Source organism: Pelecanus crispus, chromosome 1 (assembly GCF_030463565.1).
Source record: "Pelecanus crispus isolate bPelCri1 chromosome 1, bPelCri1.pri, whole genome shotgun sequence".
Taxonomy (NCBI): Eukaryota; Metazoa; Chordata; class Aves; order Pelecaniformes; family Pelecanidae; genus Pelecanus; species Pelecanus crispus.
In genome coordinates, this window is record NC_134643.1 from 7,314,913 (window position 1) to 7,340,060 (window position 25,148).

The following is a 25,148-nucleotide window of genomic DNA, read 5'->3' on the forward strand; positions in this document are numbered from 1 at the left end:
GTCCTCTCTGTCGACGACACATCCCAGCTTAGGGTCACCAAAGTTTTCTCAGCACAGGCCTCAGCTCCGTCCCGTGCTCCGAGATGCAAATACTCAGTGGAATCTGAAGAAATTATAGCAGAGGCCAGCATTTTCTAGTGCCCCTCCGACATCCCCCGGATACCCGTTAATGGCTGCCGCCCGCGCACCCGGCTCTTCCAGAGCAGGGGGTCCGGGAGGGCTCCCCGCATCTGCCGCCCAGGCCCTGGGGAGACGGGGGCCGAGCACTGAGCCGGGCCGGGCCGGCCTCCGGCGCCTGAACCGGGCCGGGACCGGGACAGCCTGCGGCGCCTGAAGCGGGCCGGGACGGCCTGCCGTGCCTGAACCGGGGCGGGACGGCCTGCGGCGCCTGAAGCGGGCCGGGACGGCCTGCGGCGCTTGGTTCTGTCCCCCGGGGCACCACCGCCTCGGCAGCCGGCACGGGCCCTGCTCCCCCGCCGCGCTCCCCGGCCCCACCGCGGCCGCCCGGCCCCCGCCCCGCCCCGCCCCGCCCCGCCCCGCCAGAGGCAGCGGCCCGGGCCTAGGGGTCGGTAGCGAGCCGCCCGCCGCCCCCCCCGCAGCCATGGCCGTCGCAGGGCTGTGGCGGCTCCGGAGGCCGCTGGCCGCGGCCTTCAGCAGCGCCGCGGCGGCGGGAGGCGGGCGGGCGGCGCCGCCGGAGCAGCTGACGGTCCGGCGGCAGGCGGAGGGCGTCCGGTGAGGCGGGGGGGGGGGCACCGCTGGGGGCCCGTCCGGTGAGGCGGGGGGGGGGGGGCACCGCTGGGGGCCCGTCCGGTGAGGCGGGGGGGGGGGGGCACCGCTGCGGGCCCGTCCGGTGAGGCGGGGGGGGGGGGGGGGCACCGCTGGGGGCCCGTCCGGTGAGGCGGGGGGGGGGGGGCACCGCTGCGGGCCCGTCCCTGAGGCTCCGAACGCGTTTGTTGCTTTTTTTAATAGCGCTTAACGGCTTCCACAGAAACATTATCTTGAACAACCCGAGGAAGAGGAACGCCCTGTCCCTCTCCATGCTGCAGTCCCTCAGGGAGGACCTGCTGCACGACGTCAAAAGCAGAGAGCTCCGAGTTATTATCATTTCAGGTACTTCCGTCATGCAAGGCCGACGGAAGGGGGGTGGGGGGGAGAAAACCCGGCACAATACGGAGTTTAATCCGAAAGCTCTCGCAGAATTACGGCAGATGGCATGGGTGGCATGGAATGGACGTGCGTGTGGTTTCGGGAGCGTGCAGGGTCCCACGCGTGCCTGCCCGTCAGCGCCCGCTCTCGCGCTGCGCTGCAGCACCCATCCCGCTTCTGCTCTCACGTAGGTGATCCCTCGTGCTTGCACGCAGCATTAACACTGCCTCGAGTGGTGGTACGGTTCTGTTGGTACTGAACACGTCTGAGAAGAAACACTGTGGAAACACGTTTCCAAACATCAGTATTTCAGTCAGGTTACGCAGTGTGTTGGCAGAGTCGATGAGCTTTTTCCTTTTGTAAAAACAATCAGTAGATGAAATAGTTGGCTTAAAAACTGTATGTAAAGAATACTTTAAACAGAACAAAAGCCAGGTTCTAATGGTTATCAAACTAAAGAAATAACATTCCCCGGTGCAGGTTTTCATGCAGGAACAGGCAGGTGTAGCTCGTAGTAAACAGGGCTCACAAGGTTTCTTGAAATCGTGTGCTCTGTTCGCCTGCTCTAAGCCAGGATCAGCCTTGTTACCTTTGCCACTCCTTTGTCAGTACTGTTTTTAAAACTCTCCGATGAAGGAGAGACCATAATATTGATACTGCAGTTACTCATAACCTGCAGATGTAAAACATTATCTCTCAGCCTGTTACAGTTTTCTTCCATTAAGTATTAACCTGTAGAGTTCTTAAAGATAACGAAACTTGAGCTGCTCTTAAGCCATCTTTTTTTCCACTGCTATTTTAAGATAATCTTCCCTTGCCCACCTTCCAAACATCTTTGGAGAAATAGGTTTATGAATTTAGGATGCTGCTCTTCCCTGTACATAGAGGAAAACACTGTGTGTTTGTGCACACGCACATGAGCGTGGAAGTAAGCTAACTTCACGGGTGAGTTTAAATGTATATATTCACAGTTTCAAACAGCAGTTATAAATTTGTGAAACACTTCAGGTTCTTCTTTGGAGTACAGTAGTCTGGGAGTTTGTGAGCATGATTTCATTTGCTTTTTTTGTTTCAGTTTAAAAAGAAATTGCATGTTCCTGTTGATTTCCAATTCCCTTGCTGAATGGAATGCAAAAGGAGAAATCTCAAGAAAATAAAAGACTTCTCAGGGAATGCTTTGAGTCTTTAACACAGACTTTGCACTGGATTCTTCTTCAGTGAGGCACAAACGCAGATGTGATTAATTTCCAGATATGTGTTGCTGATCTCATGAGCTGACTGATGCTAATTGTGTGCTTATTTCTGGGTAGACTGTGCCACAATAATCTGATCCATAAGAAAGAAATGCATAGGTAAGGTTGTGTCTGCTTAGCTGTAGCTGGAAATGTCACATCCATACACATATTGAAGAGGTTCTGAAAGATTCAAAAGCATCAAATCGGTTTATTCTTATGGCAGATATCTTCATGACAAAGGAAGACTGTTGTAAAGATAGCGTACCTGTAAAGGGTGTTTTGATCTTAGCTGCCACCGGAGGCAAGCAAATCCAAAGCTTAAGTCCACAGAAACCTGGTCTTTTGCTGCCCAAACCCTGGACGTGCTTTTTGGGATCCTCTAGATGACAGTTTTAGCAGTGGAGGAAAAGATGCCGCAGCAACCCTTCTGGTTCTCCTCTAGCAGAACAACCTTTTTCCTTTTTTTTTTTTTTTATTGTGACCTTGAACGCCATGACACAAAAATCTTGTTGCTTATTTAGTAAAAGGTAATCGTTAACGCTGGGTTCAATCAGTAGCGAATAAATGTATCTGTTAGTCTGAGAGCAAAGCATCCATCCTTGCTCCAGCTGACTAGTTTACATTGTACCAAGGAGCTGTTTAGTACAGTATCCTTACAAGACACTGGGCTCAGAGGTGTGACGTGCCTTATTTTTAACTGAGTTAACTTGCAACAGAAGTAAAACTAGGCCTTTAAAAATGTTTATGGATGTCGCTGTGGTTAAATGTTGCATTGTGGCAATTTAAAGTTGTTACAAAACCCTGAAGGCAGTATGTCCAAACTTTGTGTAAAACTCCCTCCCCAAGCTCATTTTTGACCACTGACATCTCGGTGACACACCTTTAACTGGGGCATTGATATGCCGCTACCTCTGCTTTCTTGATTAATTCAGACTGACTTTTCCTGGAATTCTTTGCAGCTGAAGGACCTGTATTTTGTTCTGGCCATGATTTAAAGGAACTGTCAAGTGAAGATGATGTGAAGCATCATTCCCAAGTATTTGAATTATGTGCGGAGGTAAGCAGTTCTTCTTAAGTGCCATCCCTTTTGCCTGGTATTCAGAGCAAGCAACGATATTGTTTTAAGGAGGGACAGCGTTACTCATCTGCTACCTAAAGCACAGACTGTTGCTCCAGATTCCTTGCTTTTTGCTGTTCTGCCATTTTAGTACCTGATCCTTGTAAAATTATGTTTTCCCTGGATTTCTCTACATGCAAATAAAAGGGCTAGGATGCCAATGTGCATGTCACCTACACTGGATACAGTCATGGCGTGTTCCTCGCAGCTGAGTATTTGGGCAATGTCTTTCCTAGAAACCTAGGGATAACCACCTTCAAGTCACTTGTGATCAAAAGTTCTTTCCCAGCATCTAGCTAATAACTCAAGACGAGCTTAAACATCAAGTAGACAATGTGAAAGTGAGATCTGAACACACCTCTGACTTGGTGGTTGCCCAGTCAGCAAACCATACAAGTTCTTGTTACAAAGGCACAGACCCAGAGGTTGGGAAGTTAAAATGAATCCTGGCGCCTTTGGAGAGAATGGCAAAAACCCCTTTGATTGTAACGGCACTAGAGTTTGACCCCTAATCCTGCTCAGTGTGACCACAGAAAGTAATTTGAAACCTTTTGTTCTAGTTCCTCCAGTAATAATGATCTCTGTACACATTGTCAAGCCCATATTTAACAAACGCTGTAAAAGCCATGTGTGAAAGTTACCGCTGAAGGGCCTTCAGTGTAATGTGAAGCAATCATCCTGGCAGCTTTGCCTGGATTTCATCTTGGTATGCTGATGACAGAGGTAAGCACCAATAGGGCTGAATGACAGTCCCTTCATCAGGAAGGAGCCAAGGTCCAATAGTTTAGCAGCCAGTAGTTTAATATTACTTTTGCAGTTGCAGGGCAGAATACCAGTGTGTTGTCAGTGGAAAACTGAACCATGCAGTCTCCAGGTCACAGAATAGGAAAGATCAGGCAGAAAAAAATGCGAAACTTATTCCATATAGCATGAAATCAAGAGTTGGTAAATTTCTCACTTTAAGGACCAGAAGAATTTCTGTATTTATTTCTAGCATTGTGGCTATATTCAGGATTAATAACATAGCAAGCTTAACTTTGATTAGTAAAGAGAAGTAGCAAAAAAAATAGCAGAATGTCAGCATTTAGAGTTAAAAACAAGCCTAGCTTTCTTTGTGAGAATGGTGCCCTATTGTACAGTAAGTTTAGTAAGGGAGCATTATTACAAATAAAAAATGGTGTACCAACTTCAGATTAATATTCCTGAGACCATGAAATTCAGAGATAGGGAGATACTCAGAACGCAGCTGGACACAGTCCTGGGCAACCTGCTCTACCCGAGCCCGCTTGAGTAGTGGGGTTGGACTCGATGATCCCAAGGGGTCACTGCCAACCTAAATGCTTCTGTGAAATTGCCAAAGCAAGTTCAGGAAGAAATTAAATATAACAGATGAAATGACCCTTGAAGTGATCCCTTTGCTGCCGCTTTAAACTCTCTACCTGAGTATTCTAAAGGGATTTAAGTTCCTTATAAATCAGAACTCGCTATTATCCCCATGGAGGAAGAAGGTCTTACTGTTAAATAATAACAGCACTTTACAGGCAAACAGAAATGGAGAAATTAATTTAGGCTTTATTTAGGATCTTAACTAATATCTAAATTTTAGTTGTTTGGTAGAATAATTGACTTTTGCTTTTTTTGGTCAGTAGAGAGGGAGAGGTACTTTTGAGGGCTTCCAAAACAGGATCGTGTCTTCCTAAATTTCAGTATTTAAGTTAAGCAGAATGGATCCTACCCTAAATGACGTGCCTACAGCGTTGTGGACTAGGGGGGCCAGAGCATTGGACTGGCTTTCAGGAACCTAGGCTTCTACCTCTGCCTATGACTACTCATCTTAAGCAGATCATCTCAGCTGCTACACCTCTGTTTCCCCACGCATTTAACAGTGTTAGCAACACTATATCATGCAGTATCCGAGAACTAAGTACTCGCCACATACAGGTTTGAGACAGCTGAGAATATCACTTCTCCAGAGGCTTTTCAAATGCAAAACCAGAAGTACCAGGGTTTTTTTCTGGAGAAGCAGTTGACTTTGAATTTTTGTAACCACAAGAGTACTCTGTAGTTGTTTGTCTGCACACATGCACTTACTGTTACTCTTTTGTTGTCTGCTTTTCAAGATCCACTGAAAAATTGTTTTTAAACAAAGATAGAAGAACAGAGGCAGACTGATCAAATTCAAAACTGAATGTAGGTAATTTCACCTAAGCAACATAAAATTTGCTAGACTTCGTCTACCAGAGAAATTGAAGTAGCAAATGAAAATTTGTTATCTTGCTGCACTGTGCTAATATGAGATTTTTCTTTTTTTAATCCAGATAATGACTGTAGTCATTTAACTAGCATTCTCTGTCCTCAGGCATTAAAATTAAGTGAGTTTGTTGATTCCCACTGTATGGAAGGAGAACCTGAGTTAGAAAAATCAAGACAAATTCATCTTTCTTAACTTCAGCTATCTGAAGTTGGGTGTCCAACCTTCAAGAATTATCAGAGAGAGAGAGAGAGACAGAGAATGAGAGTATGAGTGCGTTTTCACATCTTATGTCTAATGCAAGCAGGGAAAATTGTTTCCTGGCAGGTAAGTCTTTCCCTGGAATGCAGAGTAAGCCTAGAAAGACATCCAATGACTCTTTGGGGGAGATCAACCCAGGCTCGAGATCATGTGGAAACCAGCAATAGGCTGGTTTAATTTCTTGGGACAGAAACTTTTATTAAGTCAGTTTTCCCTTATGGGGCAAATGAAGGTGGGGTGGTGTGTCTCGGATACACATCTTCCCACAGCCAGGAACCCAGGCTCCATGCAGATCTGATAACAAGTGTTTCTGCTTTTCATTCTTGTGGTTTCCATTTCCACTGGAGGTAGCAGGTCCAACTCGTGCTACATAAACACAGCTGAGCAGCTACTGGAACAGCAGTGGTCTTCTGCATTGAAACAGGTTTTGCAGAGAGCTTAGTTTTAACTAAACTCCAATTAGCAAAGCTGAAAAATGCACACATCAGGTGTGTGAAGCAATTGCAAGTTTTAGAACAGCCACTGCTTAAACTTCAGGGACTAACTGACCGCTTTCTTTTGTGCATGCAGGTTATGACTTTAATCCAGAAACTTCCAGTACCAGTGATTGCCAAAGTAAATGGCTTGGCTACCGCAGCAGGCTGTCAGCTTGTGGCAAGCTGTGACATTGCAGTGGCGAGTGAGAAATCTCAATTTGCTACTCCTGGAGTAAACATCGGGCTGTTTTGCTCCACACCAGCTGTGGCCTTGGGCAGATCTCTTCCAAGAAAGGTAGGCTTCTTTCCCAGATACTCTTTGTAATTTTGCAAGAAAGTGGTTCCCATGTTAGGAGTTTTAGTTCCATTGCCTAAACTTTCTTTTCCTGCAGTACAACATTCAAAATACTTCATTGCAAAAGACATCTTCATAACTCTGTGGACTGGGAAAAATAATAAAGGGATGAACTCTGTTTAGGGAAAGCAGCTTCCTACTGATGTGGTTCCAACCAGCACGAACTCATACCAGCAGCACACCAGCCCAGCGATCCCTTTCCTTTCCAGCAGACAGCTCTGTGCTTTAGACAATGATGTTGTCCCCTGATGAGGAAACCCCTGCAAGCTCAGGATATCAGTCCCACTGAGGTATCAATTCTTGCCAGGCAGTGACATTTCACTGCCAGCGTGATCTGCCTGGGTGTAGATCAAGATGCTTTAAATAGCATCTAAACCCCTCCTATACTTTCTTCCTGCTTTATTTCCTACTGATTGTGACTACGCGTCTCTCGCTGCATAAACAATAGTAAGATCTGTAAAGCTTCCATAACTGGGAAAAGAAATTTTAAGTTCTGATCCAGTTGGATTCATGTGGACAGACTCTCCAAGCCCAGCAGGGCTCTGCTGAGGTGCAAGGACTTACCTGCACAAGTCCAATTGCTGGATAAGAGCTTCAGCTTTACATTTCCCACCTGTAAGGCCGTCCTGTTCAAACATAGCCCGTCTGTGGGGTTTTTTGTGAGTATGCTATAGTGTACAGTTATAACTGTTTCTCAATTAGTATTTCTGGGGTTTATGATTACCTTTTTAAAATGTGTGAGATATACGTTTCTCTGTGCCACTTTTCAGAGTAGCAAGAACATTCCCTACAGTTCTCAGGATTACTGATTTTACCTTTTATCAAATGAAATGTCGCCATAGTTTGTAGCTACTGGAGCAAAGATACTAATGAGGATAATCAGCTCTTATGATTGATGGCGTTGGTCAATTACATCAGGAGTCATGGAAAAAAATTCTCATTGATATATAACATCGAATAGTCACTGAGTATTTGTGGGATTTTTTAATTTGAAACCTCAAGTACAAGATGCTGGAAGCAGCAGGAGACTGAAATAGATAAGACATATTTAAAAACACCCTGACCAAACTTAAACTAAGGCAGGTATTTTCAAAAACTACACATTGACATAGTAAGTATTTATTTATCATTATATGCCCAGCTTAAAATACTGAGTTCAGTCATTTGACATTGTGGACCATCCACATGTCTGTTAATTCCTACTGCAATCACTAGAGATTCTGGGCTTTTGGAAAGAAACCCAGAGGTGTCAGCCTAGGACAGCTGCAGTCAGTGGGCAGGTTTGAAATAAGGCCAGTTTTAGACCCAGTCTTTTCTCTTTGCTGAAACCTCTTAACGCTTCCTTGGCAGTTTAAGAGGCCAAAAGATTTAGATCTTACGCTTGTCAAAAGAGTAACTTGTACTTGGAGGAAGCTGAAATTCCCAAAACAAACCAAAGCCATAATGCAGTTGAATTGACTTAATACGATATTTTCTCTTGTTCAGGTGGCATTAGAGATGCTCTTCACGGGTGAACCCCTTTCTGCCCAAGAAGCATTAATACACGGGCTTGTCAGCAAGGTGGTACCAGAAGACAAGCTGGAAGAAGAGACCATGAAAATCTCTCACAAGATATGCGAAAGCAGCAAATCCATCCTGGCGCTGGGGAAAGCCACCTTCTACAGACAGATGACACAGGACCTTGATACTGCTTACAGAATGACTACTCAGGTCATGGTAGACAATTTGACTTTGAGAGATGGGCAGGAAGGTATTGAAGCCTTTATTCAGAAACGTAAGCCTGTCTGGTCACACTCTCAGGATGAGAAGAAATGAATCTTGTTTCTAAGCTCACCTTAGCTGTGCTTTATGATTCTTCACACAATTGCCTGCAGGAACTACATTTTTATTCTTACTGAAAGTTAAATTTCTCTTCTTATATATGCCAAAGACACAATAAATTTATTCTAAGTATGTAATAAATGTTAAGGAAAATCAAACCAAATTACTTTTTTCAGCAATGAATTTAATCTGTGATTTTCAAAGGAACTCTGTGCTGCAAAAATCAGTTTAATATGTTCCAGGTTACCTAGGGAATTACAGGGACTAGGAGAGAGCTCAGATCACCCTGTTCTGTACCTGTCCCCATAGGTCTGGATGGGAATTTCCATTTATTGTTATTAATAGAGAATTAAAGGGCTTGGACACATTCCAGAGATGATGGTAGTACGCATCATAATGGATTCCAATACTGTTTATACATTACAGACAAAAGCCTGTAACAGTAGTCCATTGCTCCTTATGAATATATCTGCTTATGAACTGTATGTATTACTGGTTTGTCTCCCTCAGCAAATCCTGTTTTTCTACCATCAGTTCAAGCACTTGTCCCAGCTCTAGAGAATTTTGCTGTTGACTCCTGGGAGGCTGAGCATGGCTGGGGGTGTTAGCTTTGCAAAGGGCACACTGCGAAAGCTCCTGCCTGTGGGCTTCAGCAGAGATTCTCATCTGGCAGTGTTTTGACCCAGCTGTAATTTTCAGGCTGTATGTCTTTGGTTTATCACAGAATCTTAGATGTATTAGTTGGAAAGTCCATCCTTGTGCTCAAAGCTGGGCTTTTACCGACACTGGAGCCGTTCAGCCATGGACTTAGGGTTTTGACAACCTCCAATGACAGGGATTCAGCTGCTCCTCTGGGTAATCTGTTACAGCGCTGTGCAGCCCTCCTGGTGAAATATTTTTTCTTAATGTCAACTCTGAGCCTTGAAGCACCATATTTTTGGCCATTGCCCCTGGTTACATTATCTGGCATTTCTTAATGAACACTTCATCTCCATTATCTTCGTAACTCTCTTCAAAGCAGTCACAGGCTGCAGCTAGACCACCCTTAGACTGTGTGCCAGACTGAACAAGTCCAGCTTCCTCCACTCTCCTTGTCGGTCATGTTCTTTAAGTAACCAGCTTGGTAGCCCTCTAGTGGACCAATTCCAGCTTCTCCACATCCCTTTTGTACTGTGTGTGCCAAAACTGGACTATATTCCAAATATGGCCTCACCAGTGCTGAGCAGAGGAGAACAAAATATTCCCTCCATCTGCTGGCCACTTTCAGCCAGTCAGTGTTGCCCAGTATGCACTTTGTCTCATTTGTGATGAGAGTGCCCTGTTGGCTCGTATTCAGCCGAGCATCCGCTGTAAGCGTGGTTTCAGCAGGGCTGCTGCTCTGCCAGTCAGCTCCTAGCCTGTACTGCTGCTTGGGGTTATTCTTCTCCACGTGCTTGCTCCTTAGATTATGGTTCTTCTGGATTGAAGCCTGGCCATTTGGTGTGTCAGCCATTCCCCCAATTTCGCATCATCTGCACATTTGCTGAGCATGTATTATTGATGACGATATTGAATGATAGGAGCCTCGGTATCAATCCACGGTGATCAACGTGGGATGGCCTCTCAGCAAAGACATTTTGTCTGAAGTTCCACATAGCCAATTCATGAAGGCTCATCCATTTCATCCTTAAATAGGCATCTAAGAAAGACCAGGTGAATCACTATATGGATGAGCCTTTTCTCCTTTGTTGACAGTAAAAGTAGCCTGAAGTGCTTAGGTCAGACTTGGATGTCCTGAATTAACAGAATCATGGAATGATTCTCGTCTTGAGTTAGATCAGATGAATCCTACCTACAGCTACTAAAGCTCCAAATGTAGAAGTATCACGAATCAAGAAGGACATTTTTAAGGTATGTTTGCTTCTGTGTCCTTGGTTCCCTGTGTATGAGTGTTAGTTCATTCCTCAGTTCTCCGCCAGAGTGAATCAGATACGCAGTGAAGTCCTGGGGCAGTTCTCTCCAGGGACCGATTATCCTAGGCAGTACCGGTGAGTCCACGTGAGCTTTGGCTCACTCTGCCCTTCACAATGCCCTGATACTGTCCCATAGGCCTTGCCTAACACTCCTGAGCATCTTCAGCATCACGCTAAAAAACACCCTGCTGGCAGGCCTGCCAGTTATTTCGGGCACTGTGAGCTGAAAAACTGCTGCAATGAAAAGTCAGCACTTCTGTCTTTGGGCCATGAAGGTGCTGTGTGGAGGTAGAGGAAGCCCAGGCCAAATGCTATGCAATCCAGTTGCTGCAGGTCTACTTCAGAATGACCTAAACATGAGGGCCACCTTGCAAAGGCTGTGCTGGTAGTGTCAGCCTTGTTGTTGTCCCCCTGTTAGAAGTGGTCTCATGGTTCAGTCAGTCTGCCTCCCGCATAGCAGCCATGGGCTGTACTGTATCAGTCAGGTGCGCTGCTGGGAATGACACTTTGCTTCCTGAGTAGCGAAATTAAATTCTGTTATTCCTTATACTGGAGCAAGACCTGGATAGTTTGGAGCAAAAATCAACCTCTTTTCTTTCTAACGGGCCTACACATTTTCATTCAAACAAGTGATGCAAATATTGGTATCATTTATATGTATACAGCCCCACAAAGCAATTCTCTTTTCCATCTACAGTGCATTGTCAGGATGAAGAGAAGGCAATTTCCAGTTCTGCTGCTATTTTTAATTTGAAGAATGGAAACTTAAACTTGAGCTCACCATTAAAAATAGTTTGTTTCTATAGGAATGTGAAAAATGTGGATCCTTGGGAATAGTTGTTTTAAAAATATAAACTTGTATTGTTACCACTAGGAAAGATGGGTAAGTTTTATATGAACTCACATAGTTGATATAGGTTAGGAACTGTCATGAGCAGTTAAGAGAGAGAAGGGTTAAATCTGGAGCCCAATAACCTTCACTGTGTCCTTTTTAATGCAGTAAGATGCTGCACTTAGACTCTGTTCCCACATGCTGCTCTAAAAGCATTAGGAAAGAGTGAATTGTTTTCAAAAATATTTATATTTAATGGCTATCTTGCAACTACTCAGCAAATCTCTACTGGCTCTTTTGTTCCAGGCTTTTAGAAATAAGTACATTATCTGATTTTTGCAGAATAGTGCTCTTTCCAACTAACTGCAGTAATAAAATGGTTTCGCTGGCCATCTTAAAACATGAGTGATAGTTTAGATGAGCACATTCTTTCAGATATTTAGAAATTCTCCTTCTGCAATTGATTGCCATCTACACAAGATGGGGTTTGGCATTATTATTAACTCCTGGTTATAATTTTTGAAGGAAAAAAATCAGCATTTTTAAAGAACAATTACTGTATTTGAAATAGTTATACCGCAATAGAATCAAATTCTAGTCATCTTATTCCCGCACATGGATTCATTGAATTTGAATGGCCTCATAAGACACTAATACTACAAAGATATATAGGTGTCCTTAGTGTTATTCGCTATGAGCAGACTAACATCAATGGAAGTGCTATGTAAAGTTAAGAATGGGCATACTTTAGCAAGACAAAATGGTGATGGGAGGGGAAGTTCACTATCAAAAATGGTATCCTCGTTATTCATATGATAGGCAGGGGGTGGGAGTGTTACCTTATCCTTGGCTTTCCATGTAGAAGACCAAACACCACAATGCCTCGAGCCTCTCTGCAGTTCAAATCCATGGAAGTGAAGGAAGCACAGTGCTCTGGATGACTGAGTTCAGATCCTTAAGAACACTGCTTTTCCAAGCTCATGGTCTTTTTCAGTCTAATTCACAGATATGACAAATGTTTGTGTTGTACCTTCAGATCTTGAAGAGAAAAAATATTTGTAAGTATGTTTTAACTCATTTTTCACAGTATCTGTTTGTACTATTTCATGCAATAAAGTAATTATGTAATTAGAATCATCAGTTCAAAAAATGGTGGCATCCACAGGAACATTTCCCTCTTGCTTGAACCACTAGGCAGAAAAGCTTCAGAAGGTTTTAGAATATTCCTGCACTGGCCCCTGTGGATTGACAAAGCAACAAAATTTTTCATTTCTGACTTGTGTGGGATTTTTATTTTTGCCCGCATCTGCCTTTATTGTTTAATTTAATGGATTTACAGGCTATTCCTGGGAAACAGACCAGTTCCAGAATTGTTAATTAAGTTCTACAGCCAAGAAACAGCAAACCAAATGATAGATTGGGAGCCTTACTGCTGTGGGTATCTGCTGCCTGAGGAGAGAGTTTGTCCCAAAATAGCAAGGAGTCTATCCTTTGTCACCCCATTCATTTTTATTAAAGAATCTGCTCTGCAGCGATGTCTGCCAGGTAATTAGCCTAGTTTCAAGTGGCCCTAATAGCATGTGGCATGCACTCAGCCTTCTCTGTAAATGAAGTAGGACTCCATCTGTGTACAGCCTCTAGGATGCAACTTATCACTGCAAATGACAGACAGGGACATGTTTTCTATTCATATACACTGGAACAGCTGGAATGGAAACTGGTTGAGAAAAATGCAAGCAAGGAATTGCCAGTATGAATGTAATGAACTGTCCAGCCACTGACTTCAGAGTCCATGGATGCCTTAGAGGAATGGCTTTGAGCCTTTACCTGGGAATTTTAGAAAAGATATATAGGCAAAATCTGGAGGATATGATCGTATCACTTGTGATGTAGCTTTCAGGCTCCCCTCATGAACAAGGTAAACAAACAAACTGGGGTGCAGCAATAGGTAGAGTAACACTCGGCACGCGGTTGTTCCTAATTCATGGACCAGGCAACAATCTGCCTCACCACATCATGTAGGGGATATATGCTGAAGATAGAGTTAAACACAGGACTCCGGTGACGGGCAAGGGGTTTATACCTTCCACATTCCACAGAGCCGAAGAACAGAATGGGATTTCATCTAAGCTTTTATATAAACTTCATGTGGTTTTCTTAAGGCCAGTCAACCCAGAATTCAGCAGACTGGGTATGCATTAGTTTTGTGTTGGTTTGAAGTAATCTCCTGTAGCTGCGGAGGAGAAAGCTTGAAAATACGTGCTACAAAGGCACAAAAAGCTGGACGTAGTTAACATTAAAAATACATGACTTAACTCACTGGCAAAAGTCAGCATGGTAGTTTTTACCATCCAGCTCATGATTTCTGAGCATTTGGCCGGCAACACTGTGTCCTCCACAAAATTGCCTTTGGGTAGTTCCTGTATTGTCATTCCTGTATTGCAGATGGGGAAATTGAGGACGAATGTGCTCTGCCTGAGGTCTCAGAGCCAACGGCACTGTAACAGTGGCATCCAGAATGCCGGCACCTGCTCCTTGTACTTCAGCAACAAAGTTTTCAGTAAAATCAGCAGAAATGCAGGATGATTGCATGCCCTGAAGAGGCTGCAAAGGCTTCTGAACAGGAATTATGAGCTACTGCATCAAAGGCCCCATGCTTGACATTTATTGGCTTTTTGATGAATGTTGGGGTAATTTTACTGTCAACAGTTTCTCATTAGGAGCCTGGCAATGTTCTTTCTGACCATTATCTTGCTCAGTATCACACTGGGTTGCTAGAAAGAGCAGAGATTTTATGTAAAACCCATCTATCTCTGTAGCTGCAAAATTTTCTAATAATTCTACATTTAAATAATCTCACAGAAATGCTGGCTGCCTTCTCTAAGAAATAAGGAGAATAGACAAATGGTTAAATTTCCATGAACACCTAAAGCTATAGGACAGATCTCATACTGCAACGAGTAGGATTCATTTGTCTTGATTTCACTGGCATTGCACCTCGATTATACTAATTCTGAATTTAGCCACTCAGTAACACATCCCCACCCTGTTTTACACTCGCAAAAGAGGGAAAAGAATATCAGAGCTGTACCTTTCTCACTCTCCACTGTATGATGTTCCATTTCCTGGCTGCTTGTTGTTCAATATTAGGAATTATTTTTGTCAAACCCATAGCTTTTATAAAAAGAAAATCATAGATCTGTACCCCTAATACCATTGTGTATTTGGAAAGGGGAAAATCATTCATTAACCTTTGATGCAGCCAACTGTAGTAATTTTCATGATATGACTTTTAAAACCTTAATAGTTATTTTAAATATTTCTATCCTGGAGTCGTGATAATGGGAGCATCACAGGGTTATTGTATATTTTATTGATCATGTTTGTTATAGAGAGAAAATTGAAAATAAAACCAGGTGGTAAAATAACAAATTGAATTTGTACTACTAAAATTTAAGCCAGATTCATTGATTTGATTCATGACTGTTGTTCACAGCTACTTAAGACAAGAGACTTTAACTTTCCCTCCTTATGTAGGACTGTGGTTTCAGCCTGCCAAACCCAAAACTTGTAAGGCTGTGGCGTTAACAGAAAATAAGAAACATTCCTGTAGCCTAGCTCAAAACACAACCAAATCTTTAAACTAACTTTCATAGCAGTGCAAGTTAACCTGTTGGACTTAATACAAATATAGGTATTGATCTCATCCACCGGTTCTGCTGAAGGACAGTCACCTCCTGGAAAGGCAGAACAGGTATGGATGGCAACATCTCAGCCTATCTGCAGCTTGGCTTATTAGAGCCATATGTCAGTGAGGTCTGATGTAATGGGCCATGTCTAAGAGAGCGGAAGCTCCAACCGTAGTCTGCTTTCTGAAGGAGTTTTTAAGGACAAATTAACTGCAATAAGAGAATGGTGACATTCAGGCTGCCTCAGCTGCTGATTACAGAGAAGGCGTTAGGTCTTCCAAAGTGGCGCTCAGGTTTTGTTCCAGATCTGTCCTCTGTCCTCCTACAAACAATTACAGTGGATGAAATCATTTTTGGAAAGATGAGTGATGTTTTCCCTGTCAACTCTGCGCTGTCAACATCAAGGATAATGTGATATATATACCTGCTCCAGTCTTCTCCACCTCCTGGCCCAAAATCATTCTCGGTGTAGACACCAAGTGATGCTTCTGGAAAGAAACAATAAAGGATTAGTAAAACGTATACAGAATGTGGGGGAAAGGAGAAAGCAAATGAACACATGAAGTCATTTTCCTAATATGGTCTTCAGTCTAGATATGAATATTTTGTTTCTTGTACCTGTTTAATGAAATATACTCTTCATGCCATTGAAACTATCATCTGATGTTTAAGGGAGTTAATCCTATAACAAAAATCTCTATTCTGACTGTTAGGATACAGTATAAATATAGACATGGTGAGTACTTCTGAGTTAGTTCCCTTCTCTATCAAGACCTCACTAGATTAGATAAAAAATATTTTAAAATTAGTGTGCTTTTTCTTGCTTTTTTGGTTTTGAGTCCTTAAGGTGAAGTCGGAGCTATTATTCCAGTTTTTCCTCTCCCTCCTTAAGGGCTTTGGGTTTTTTTACTGAATTCTGAGATTCCCATAGAAGTACACAAATCTGGAAAGCTTTACAAAATACCACATATCACAGTTTAACAATTGGTAACACTGCCATAAATACTGGAGTGGGGGAAAGCATCAGGCTTTAATGAAAAACCTGTAAGAAATGAAAGAGCTGTAACAGATGAAGGAGCAGAGTAATGAGAGAATTTGGTTGTCTGAAAGAAGGCCCTCCAGGAGAAGTACCGAGGTGCTCTCCAGAGCACCCACACAGAGGACTGGAAAACTGACCTAGTTTACCCCTTTTTCCCGGGGACCAGCAAGAATATTTGTGCAAGGACAATGAGCCCCTTATTCATTAGCCTGAGGTTATTATTCATTACCAATATTACTACTTATTATTATTGTTGATGTTATTATTGCTATAACCTACTTCACACAGTGACACCACTACAGTTCAGGAATTTAAATTTTGATGCCTCCTCCCATAGTTGGGCTTGGAAATGGTCTTAATTGCTGAAATCAGAAGACTTTGCTGCTTGAGTTGGGGAATAGCATTTGTCTGGCAGCAAGGACAGACTTTTATCCTTTTACATAGCCTGTGAAAAACACTTAGTACTTCCCATGTAGTCAGCATGGTAAAATCAAGTTGTCAAAGATAACAGTCCTTTTTGTTTGCTGTCTGTCAATATTCCTGTAAGCTTTTAGTCTTTTTCCATGTGAGCATTTATTCAGAGTTGACAATCCAGGAATACTTCCCATGGGCAGCCTGATACCTTTATGAGGCACTGTATGGTTGAAATGCAACACCAATTTATTCAGCACTCACAATTACCAAACTAGCAAAATCCAAACAGCAAATTTACCACAGCAAAAGTCCTGGTAAAGAGCTCAGTAGCAGTTCATAGGCTAAAAAAACTGTTAAAATGTCCTAGACCTTTCTGTCTCATTCATCACTATAATATTTAAATACATTCCTATAAGCCATTTGTTAGGTAATTCTAAAAAGCAAACAAGAAGGAAAAAGATTTTAAAGCCAAACACCCCACCCCACCCCACCCCTGCCCCCCCCATTCACTTCCTGGCTTTCTCACAAAACTCCAGCGTGACCTTGGGCAAGCTAATAGAGGCAGAAAAGAACTGTGACTGTCTAGTCCAACCTCCTGTTTATCACAGGTCATTTCTTGTACCTTGTTGGGTGGCAGCCCTTGGTGAGGTGGTTGAGGGGCTCGGCTGCTCCCCTGGGTTTGATACAAAAATGGAACGGATAAACCATTTTTTTCTTTTAAAAATTTATTACCAGGGGAGGTTTAGATTGGATATTAGGAAAAATTTCTTCATGGAAGGAGTGGTCAAGCATTGGAACAGGCTGCCCAGAGAGGTGGTGGAGTCACCATCCCTGGAGGTGTTCAAAAAACGGGTAGACGTAGCACTTTGGGACATGGTTTAGCGGGCACGGTGGTGTTGGGTTGATGGTTGGACTGATGATCTTAGAGGTCCTTTCCAACCTTAATGATTCCTAGTTTTACTTTCGTTACAAAATAATGCAGCCACCAAGCCAGGAACCATGAAATTAATTATTAGTCTACCCTTAATTGGTTTGGTGGTGGACTTGCTAGTGTTAGGTTAATGGTTGGACTGGATGATCTTAAAGGCCTTTTCCAACCTAAACGATTCTATGATTCTTCTTGGCCTGCTTACTCCAATATAACATTTCACTGATTTGCAACTTTAGTTGAGCTAAGGAATTATCTAACTTTATAAAGGAAAAAAAAAAAAAAGAAAAAAAAGAAGATGCCAACAGTGTGATCCATTCTCCTTGCAGTCAGAACTTGTGGCTTATTTCTGCTTTGAATTCATCTGACCACAGCTTCCAGGCAGGGCAATAGAGCTGCCTTTTTATGGGCTCAGCTAGGTCTTTCAGTATCTCAGTGACTTATATGTAAAACAGGGCTGAACATTCTTTTTTCTCGCTATGCTTTATCTGTCTTTTCCCTGTAGACCACAAGCTCTCCAGGGGAAAATTGGGTCTCGCTCTGTGTACACTCAGTGCCTTGCACAACAGCTTAGACTGGACTCATCTTTGATGCGGGATGATTGATATGTAGCATCTAAGTTACAACAGTGAAAAAGACATAAAAAAAATGAAGCAATAAACCTCAAAAATCTCTGTCTGAGGGAAGTTCCTTCAGTTTACTACAGTCCTCAGAAATCCTTGTTTGCGGTACAGCAGAAAATACATAATTTTTAAAATTATGGCCCTCTATAGCAAACTGTCAGCAGAGGGCAATAACAGCTCACATCTTGAAGCAATTCCTGGTTAATGTGTTAGGCCAGTTCTGCCAGGGGTGTTTTTATACTTGACTGCTCACTGGGAATGAGCTCCTGGTTTAAACAGCAACTCTCTGAACAACATGTCTGAGAAAGTACTCCTGGAAGTCATGCAAGTCACGGGTCTAAACTTTCTTCTCCCACTTTCCCTGCAGCCCCTGTCTTTGCATCCTCACTGATTACATTGGAGGACCGGTGGCAATCCGATAGTCAAGACAGGCGACTCGGTACCAAATTCTAGGAAGATCTTTGGAAGCAAGAGGAGACCCTGTTCTGCTTTAAGGAATCCACCTGTGAGAAATACAGATGTGTTTGGGGACCTGGCCCATTCAGCAGAGCACAGTTTGGGAAAGCCTGGCTGTTCTGACTTACCTAGGGAGTTTTAATTTTAGATCCAAATGAGTTTGTGTAGATTGTTAAGAGGTTCTGGAGGGAACAAGTGATTCACAAAGACGTTCCAGGAGACTGGATCAGCAAGCCAGGCAGAAGAGGTGAGCAGAATGTGACCATCATGCCTTCATGCCTCAGATTTTCAGGAATAGGTAGCAATCCAGAGGATGGGTCTCCCAGCCAGGATCTCAGTCTCCCAGTTCAGCCAGCCAGGATCTCAGTCTTGCCTCTTCCACCCTCCTTAACAGGTGAACTAAGTGACACCATCTCTTCTCTCTGTGACAAAGTCCCCACCTATAAAGGAAGTCATGAAGTTCTCTGTGACACACTAAAAGCAGTGAATGATAAAAACTGATCAACTGCGCTACTCACAGCTTGGTGATGAACTAATGTACTTGTCACACTGCTGGCCCAGAGTCTGCTGGGTAAAGAAGAAAACTGCTGAAGGTGTTAGTCCAGATGGACTGTAAATGCCAAGGCACAGCAGGAACTGTTGAAAAGTAAAAATATTCTCTCCAGTGCTCTCCCAGCAGGAACAATATTCCCATTGTAATGCAGATATCCTGCCAAGTCATTCCATCCCTCAGGGCAGGTGAACACTTTGCAAGAGTCTGCAATGGTAATCATTAGACTATTGTAAATATGAAAGGAATACAAATGCCAGGTGTCTCTTTAACTGAGCTTCAGCTTTATGACTGGCTTCATGAAAAGTAAGAAAGCATGACCACCCATAATGATACTATTAATAATATTTGGAATTTCAGGGAACACTGGATATCAGCCTGAATTAACCGATCCTCCCCCAATTCCCATACTGTAGAAAAAGGATGGGGAGCAATTACATTAAAGGTCTTTTCCAACCTAATGCTTCTATGATTCTACATTGTTCAAAGCCACCACAGTGAGAGAAGCCTATAACTTCAAACATCAAAAGAGCCGGTATACTGGGCTGTGCTGAAGCTGCAGAGGAATTCAAATAAACAACATTCAATGACCAGCTCTGGAATGCAGTGAACCCAGCTAGGTCAACAAGCACACCAATAAGCGATAAGCGTGCAAGGTGACAAGTGGGGTCCAGCCCAGGAGCCTGTGGTAATGGGGTGGAGGTTATGGCAGCTTTGTGCCCGGCAGCTTCTGGACAACTCTCACCAGCAGACGGAGTGGAAGATGTAATTTAACTGCTTCACTAGTTTTTACTATGAAGGCTCCACTCAGACCAGAGTCATCCCTGTCAGTCATGATTCAATGCCTTTTCCACTAGACAACCTTCAATCCTGTTGTACAATTGTGCTCCTACACACCTGAGACAGAGGTGATCTGTGCCCTCTGTTCCATTTTCCTCTCTGCTACTTTTGATCCTTCTCTGACTCAGTGTGGAGGCTTAAGCTGGTTCACGCAGAAGCCATTTCAGACTACGGCCATCTGTAACCAGAGAAATCAAGCCACCGCCAGTAATAACACTAAAAGCAAGCAATTGAAACTTTAAAACAAAAAGCAAATGTTACCTCAGAGTGATAAGCAGCTATAACAACAGACCTGGCAAAACAGTATTTTAAGAGAAAAATGTGCTAAAGAAATATTTTTGCAACCTTTTTTGAAATCTTTTCTTCAAAGAAGCTAAAATGTTGGTTCTAGGAAAAAGGTACTGCAGTTTTAAGCAAAGGGGGTTTTTTGCTTCGTAATTAAAAACTTAGATCTTAAAGGGTTTAAACAAAAGTTTACGCAAGCATTTCCATATAGATGAAAAAAAGGCCATTCTTTTATGTGGACAGAGAGTTCCTGTTAAGGCGGTGGTTGTATAGAGGATACAAAAATAACTGGTAACATAAGTACATACAGGATGCCATTAAGAAATCAGGTGCTAATGAGACTGCTCAGGACTGATTCACGACTACCCTGCGGCTATTCCATGACAGCTCTTCCAGGAGGTGTCTCTAGCAGCCATGAGTCAGATCACTGCCTCTGTGTCAATCCTTCTGCAGGAGACTCCCTACAGAAAGGCTGGCAGGTATGTCCTTAAAGGCAAAGGAACCAGGGTCTTCCCATGCTTTAGCTCTTCCAGCTGCAAGAACAGAGATCACAGAGGCAGCTTGGAGTGAGCACAGATAAAAGCAGCCTGAGAAGTCTCTGTACACTGGCACAGGCAGGAACCTGTCAGCATTGTAAAAGTACAAAAGATGGCTGTAAGCCAGTTTTGTTCCTGTTGGTCCTTGAACTGATGTTGGCTCTGACACTCTTGTGATCTTGAACATAGGCCTAGAGGACAGACTTTTTACTGCCTGCATTAAAATCCTGCCCTCAGTTACCCTAGGCAAGGTTAATGACTATAATTTATTAAAAGGCCTATAATGGTTTGTTAAATGATGTTGAAAATGGTAGTTTCGTGAAAACAAGTTACAAAGCGTCCCAACAAACAAAAGGTTTGCCCTGTACTTCCTTTTAAATGGAACAGTTACAAGCCATGCATTTGTCACTTCTTTTGGGCCAAGAACAATGCATTAACATGTACCTACCGTATACATACAGGTGCCCTATACCATACCGTTTGTTGATGTGCCAAATGCCACTGTGGGATGGTTTCCTTATCATCATCTGCACCCCATGGACTTCACAAGATTGGCACCTATAGCAGAGTCTGCATGGAAAGAAAGAAGTGAACCAGCTGTAAACCACCTCTCTCATTGCTGTCTTCCTCTAGCAATGTGGTCCCAGCGAAGCAGCACCCCTCCTTGTGAGAGCAGCAAAGTATCCATATAGGCATTACCTCCCAAGAGGCAAGGGCTGCCAAGAGAGGAAGGGATTAGTGCACGGGTGACCTCACCTGTTCTGTTTGTACTGATGTTATTCATAAAACACTTCTAAAGCTATTAAAGAAAAACTCGATATTAAAGACTGGCAATGTTACTTTGGTGTTTACCATTTGCAAGAGACCCTGCATGGCTGGAACTCAGAAAAGCCTCCAGCATTCAAACGATTTTCTCCTGTTCTCAGGGTCATATTCTCTCACTAGCCTATTGCAAATCTCCTGATATCTGGTGTCTGGAGCTTAGGTCCCTAGCCAAAAATTATATCCAAGCCCAGAACTAATTGTCTAAGTTCCTTCTATAGTTATAAAGAGAAATAAATGCTTCAAAAGATCAAAACACCCGAAATGCTGGGAGGTACAGAGCTGCCTAACAGCAGCTGGTACAGAACTGATGTCTCTGCACTTGACCTTCACCAGGGAACTGCTTGGGAGCTGCAGTCTGGCACATTGTCCTGAGCATAGGAGTATTTTCAAGAGTAGAACACGGTCACTGTTTTCCTCTTGAAACCCACAGAAGATTTTAAAATAAACTTTTTAAATGTTATTTTGCACTTATATATAGTGACTTTGCACTTATTTAAGGGCCTAAATATTGCTGTCATCTTGATATAAGCCTTTTTTGATATACCTTTTTTTTCAGTCGGGAATGCCTCTCCCATTCCAGTTTTAGAGGTGCACATGACAGCAGTGTCCTGACCTTAGAAACTGAGCTGTTGGTGCAAGATCTGGTACTAACTGTCACACTACCTCTTCCATCTGTCTTTGCACAGCATCAAGAGGGGGGGGGGAAAAAAAAAAAAGCGGTAACAAATGTTTTTCCTTCCTCACTTTTAAGGGTGATATTTCCCTTTTATGGGGAGATCTCTCAAATTATGTACTATCAGAGCCTAATATCTTTAATGGTACCTTATTTTACCAAGAGAGCAAATTACTCTGTAAAAAAGCCAGTTCTTTGCTTGTTGCCACTGCCAGCTGCATGCAAGTACAAAATTACAAAGCACTCACTTAGATGAAGTGAATACTTCATTAAACAATTAAGCAATAAGGCAGAACAAAGGCTGTGGTTTCCAGGCCTTGTTCTGTAATTGTATCCTACAGCATTAGGAGAACCTATGCTCAAGCGTAGGGTTGCAATTTAGGCTAGGATTATCCTCCAATAGCCTTGTCCTGTGGGATCAGAGGATTGCCACAATGGGGAATTTTTTTATCCATCGATGGCAATGTAAGATACATGACTTGTCCTTGAAGGTCTAGAGGTGAGGATTTCATCTTCTTTCTGTAATGCCTTGATTAGAAGCTTTTGTCTCTGCTTTCACTTTCTGAACCATGAAGGTTATTCACCAGCCCAGTTTCTATGAAGGTACAGTACATAGAAACTCAGTTCATAAGTAAATATCACTGAGTCTCCCCAAACACGCTGTGGACACTCTGAGCCTGAGTGACACGGAGGATGGGAAATGTGTAAGCCCCGATGTTGAACAAGATGAAGTTTGTGCTGAAATTTTCTGTTCACCTCACACAGCATGTGCATCTAGTGAACTTCCAGGTCAAACTGAGAGGCACCTACAGAGATAAGGCAGATGCATGTTTAGATGGCTGATAAGCAGAGATTGTTTGGATTGCAGATGAAATTCAAATGTCTAAAGTCCATCTACATTCTGCTATAGAGGTCTAAATCCCTTTCTTGGTCTAGTAAAGGCCTGATTCAGCTCCTAATGAAATACCAGGATTTGTTCCACTAACTTGAAGCTGACCCTGGACAGAGCCCGCAGCCCTACCAGAATCCCTTTCCAGAACAGTTGCAGAACATCCTGGATAACAACAGCAAGTCCTTCCCTCAGACACGATGTATAAGGAATCCCTCCATGCTGCTCTCCTTCTCCATAAAGCATTCAGTTCTGCTGAAACAGAAAATACAGCTCAAATGCGAAATACAGCTCACTGTATGACAGGACACCCTGTCCTTGGGAACTGGAATTAAGATCATCCAGACTCATGTCATGGGCCAATGGAAGACCATTAGAAGAATTAACTTTCAGTTCTAACAGGAATCAAACCAGAAATTTTAAAACAAACAAACAAACAAACAAAACCCCAAACCATAAAAAAATCACAACAATTTAAAAAGCCAAGTTTATTTCCAAGTATATGTATTTTATGCTCTTTTAGACTAAATCATCTTCTATAGTTTTTTGATTCTACTTGCACTCCTCCCCTTTGCAAATAATATGATTAATATTTAATTCAATTCAGTGACATATATCTCGATTCCCCACAGGAAAATAAGTTGCATCCATTTCAAACTTGCTGACACTGGAAAATAGCTAGCAGTCTGTACTCATTGGGTTGTACAGGAGAACAAACTATCATTAAATGTCAGAAAACATAGGTTTTAAATAGCAGAAGCCAAGGCACAGCTATTAGGTATACTTTTCTATTGCATTAATGCTATAGGAACCTGCTAAAATTGGTCCACTTTCAACCAGATACTGCAAAACCAGTAGAAGGCAGTCCCACCCCGCCTTGAAACAGACAAAACATGGGAAAAAGGAAGTATTTGTTCCAAGAGTAGGATCTGCTGAAGGAAAAGTTGAAGGACTAGATCCAGTAAAGGATTTAGGAGCTGAAACTATAATTTAAGTGCAACTGAGGTACTGAATGCCAAAAATACACCCCAGCTCCCCTTTCTCTCCCCCCAGCTGAACTGCAGACAAACGCTGAGGATGTTTGGCAACTCATTAGGCAACTTCTTACCCTGTAGAGTTCTCCTCATACCTGCAAATCTTGTCTCAGCAGTGAGGTGCACTAACATCAAAAGTAAGGTGAGGAGAGAAATTAGGTCCAAGTTACTAGATAACTCACTAGTACGCCTATCAGAGTAGGCTCTGGAGCCACCAGCAAGGAAGAGGGACACGGCTTGATGGAGAGAGAAGGCGGTAGGAAGCCACAAAGCCAGTATGGAGAGTTCTGGGGCAAGCAGGTGGGTCAAGAAGCACTGGTGGGGTGGGGTTGGTGGTGGAGGAGGCAGAAGGAATGGCTTAGGGACAGTGAGACGGCCTCAGCAATACAGGAAGGAGATAACGTACTGAAGAGAGAAGGGTGAATCTGGGGATCCAGGAGACAAAAGGAAGACTCTGAAGGCTGGCTGGAGAGAAGTTAATAACCACAGCTCTCGATGCCTCCAGCTCTGCTTCTGTACAGGTACAGAACGGCACTGGCCACAGCAGCTTCGGGGCTATTTCTCAATTGAGTTAGAACATAACCTGGAAATTAGATACTCTTCTGGTTTAATTGCAAATAGGACTAAATGCTAGAGGCATTCCTAAAGAGTGCCCGATAAATGCTGGCTGTCTCTGCTCTCCACAGATCCTATCTTGGCCATTTTTTTACAGCAAGTGATGGTATCTCAAATGCTTGTCTAGGAAGCATCAGTCTAGGAGGCTCAGTTGTCTCTGAACCATCAAACTGTTCAAACTCACCTCTCACTTTCCACACATGTACCCTGATCACCCAGGGGAGGAATGGAAGTTGCTCTCTGCAACTCAGAGGATGGGATTTTAAACCATCCCATCTTTTCTTATGAGAAAGTTAACGGTTTTAG

At 43.1% G+C, this 25,148-nt stretch overlaps 1 protein-coding gene across 1 annotated transcript; it reads left to right on the forward strand.

Moving 5' to 3' along the window:
* Window positions 1-601: 601 nt before the first annotated feature.
* Window positions 602-8,984, forward strand: ECHDC3 (enoyl-CoA hydratase domain containing 3). Its single transcript, XM_075713078.1, has 5 exons — window positions 602-732; window positions 989-1,110; window positions 3,341-3,438; window positions 6,581-6,781; window positions 8,327-8,984. The coding sequence occupies exons 1-5, from the start codon at window positions 602-604 to the stop codon at window positions 8,654-8,656; spliced, it is 882 nt and encodes a 293-aa protein (XP_075569193.1). The 3' UTR covers window positions 8,657-8,984.
* Window positions 8,985-25,148: the final 16,164 nt, after the last annotated feature.

Bases quoted from the DNA above. Each gene is read 5' to 3' on its own strand.
- ECHDC3 (XM_075713078.1), top strand. From the start codon at position 602: ATGGCCGTCGCAGGGCTGTGGCGGCTCCGGAGGCCGCTGGCCGCGGCC. The intron at 1,111-3,340 runs GTACTTCCGTCA...AATTCTTTGCAG, and splicing joins CCGAGTTATTATCATTTCAG to CTGAAGGACCTGTATTTTGT. The intron at 3,439-6,580 runs GTAAGCAGTTCT...TTGTGCATGCAG, and splicing joins TATTTGAATTATGTGCGGAG to GTTATGACTTTAATCCAGAA.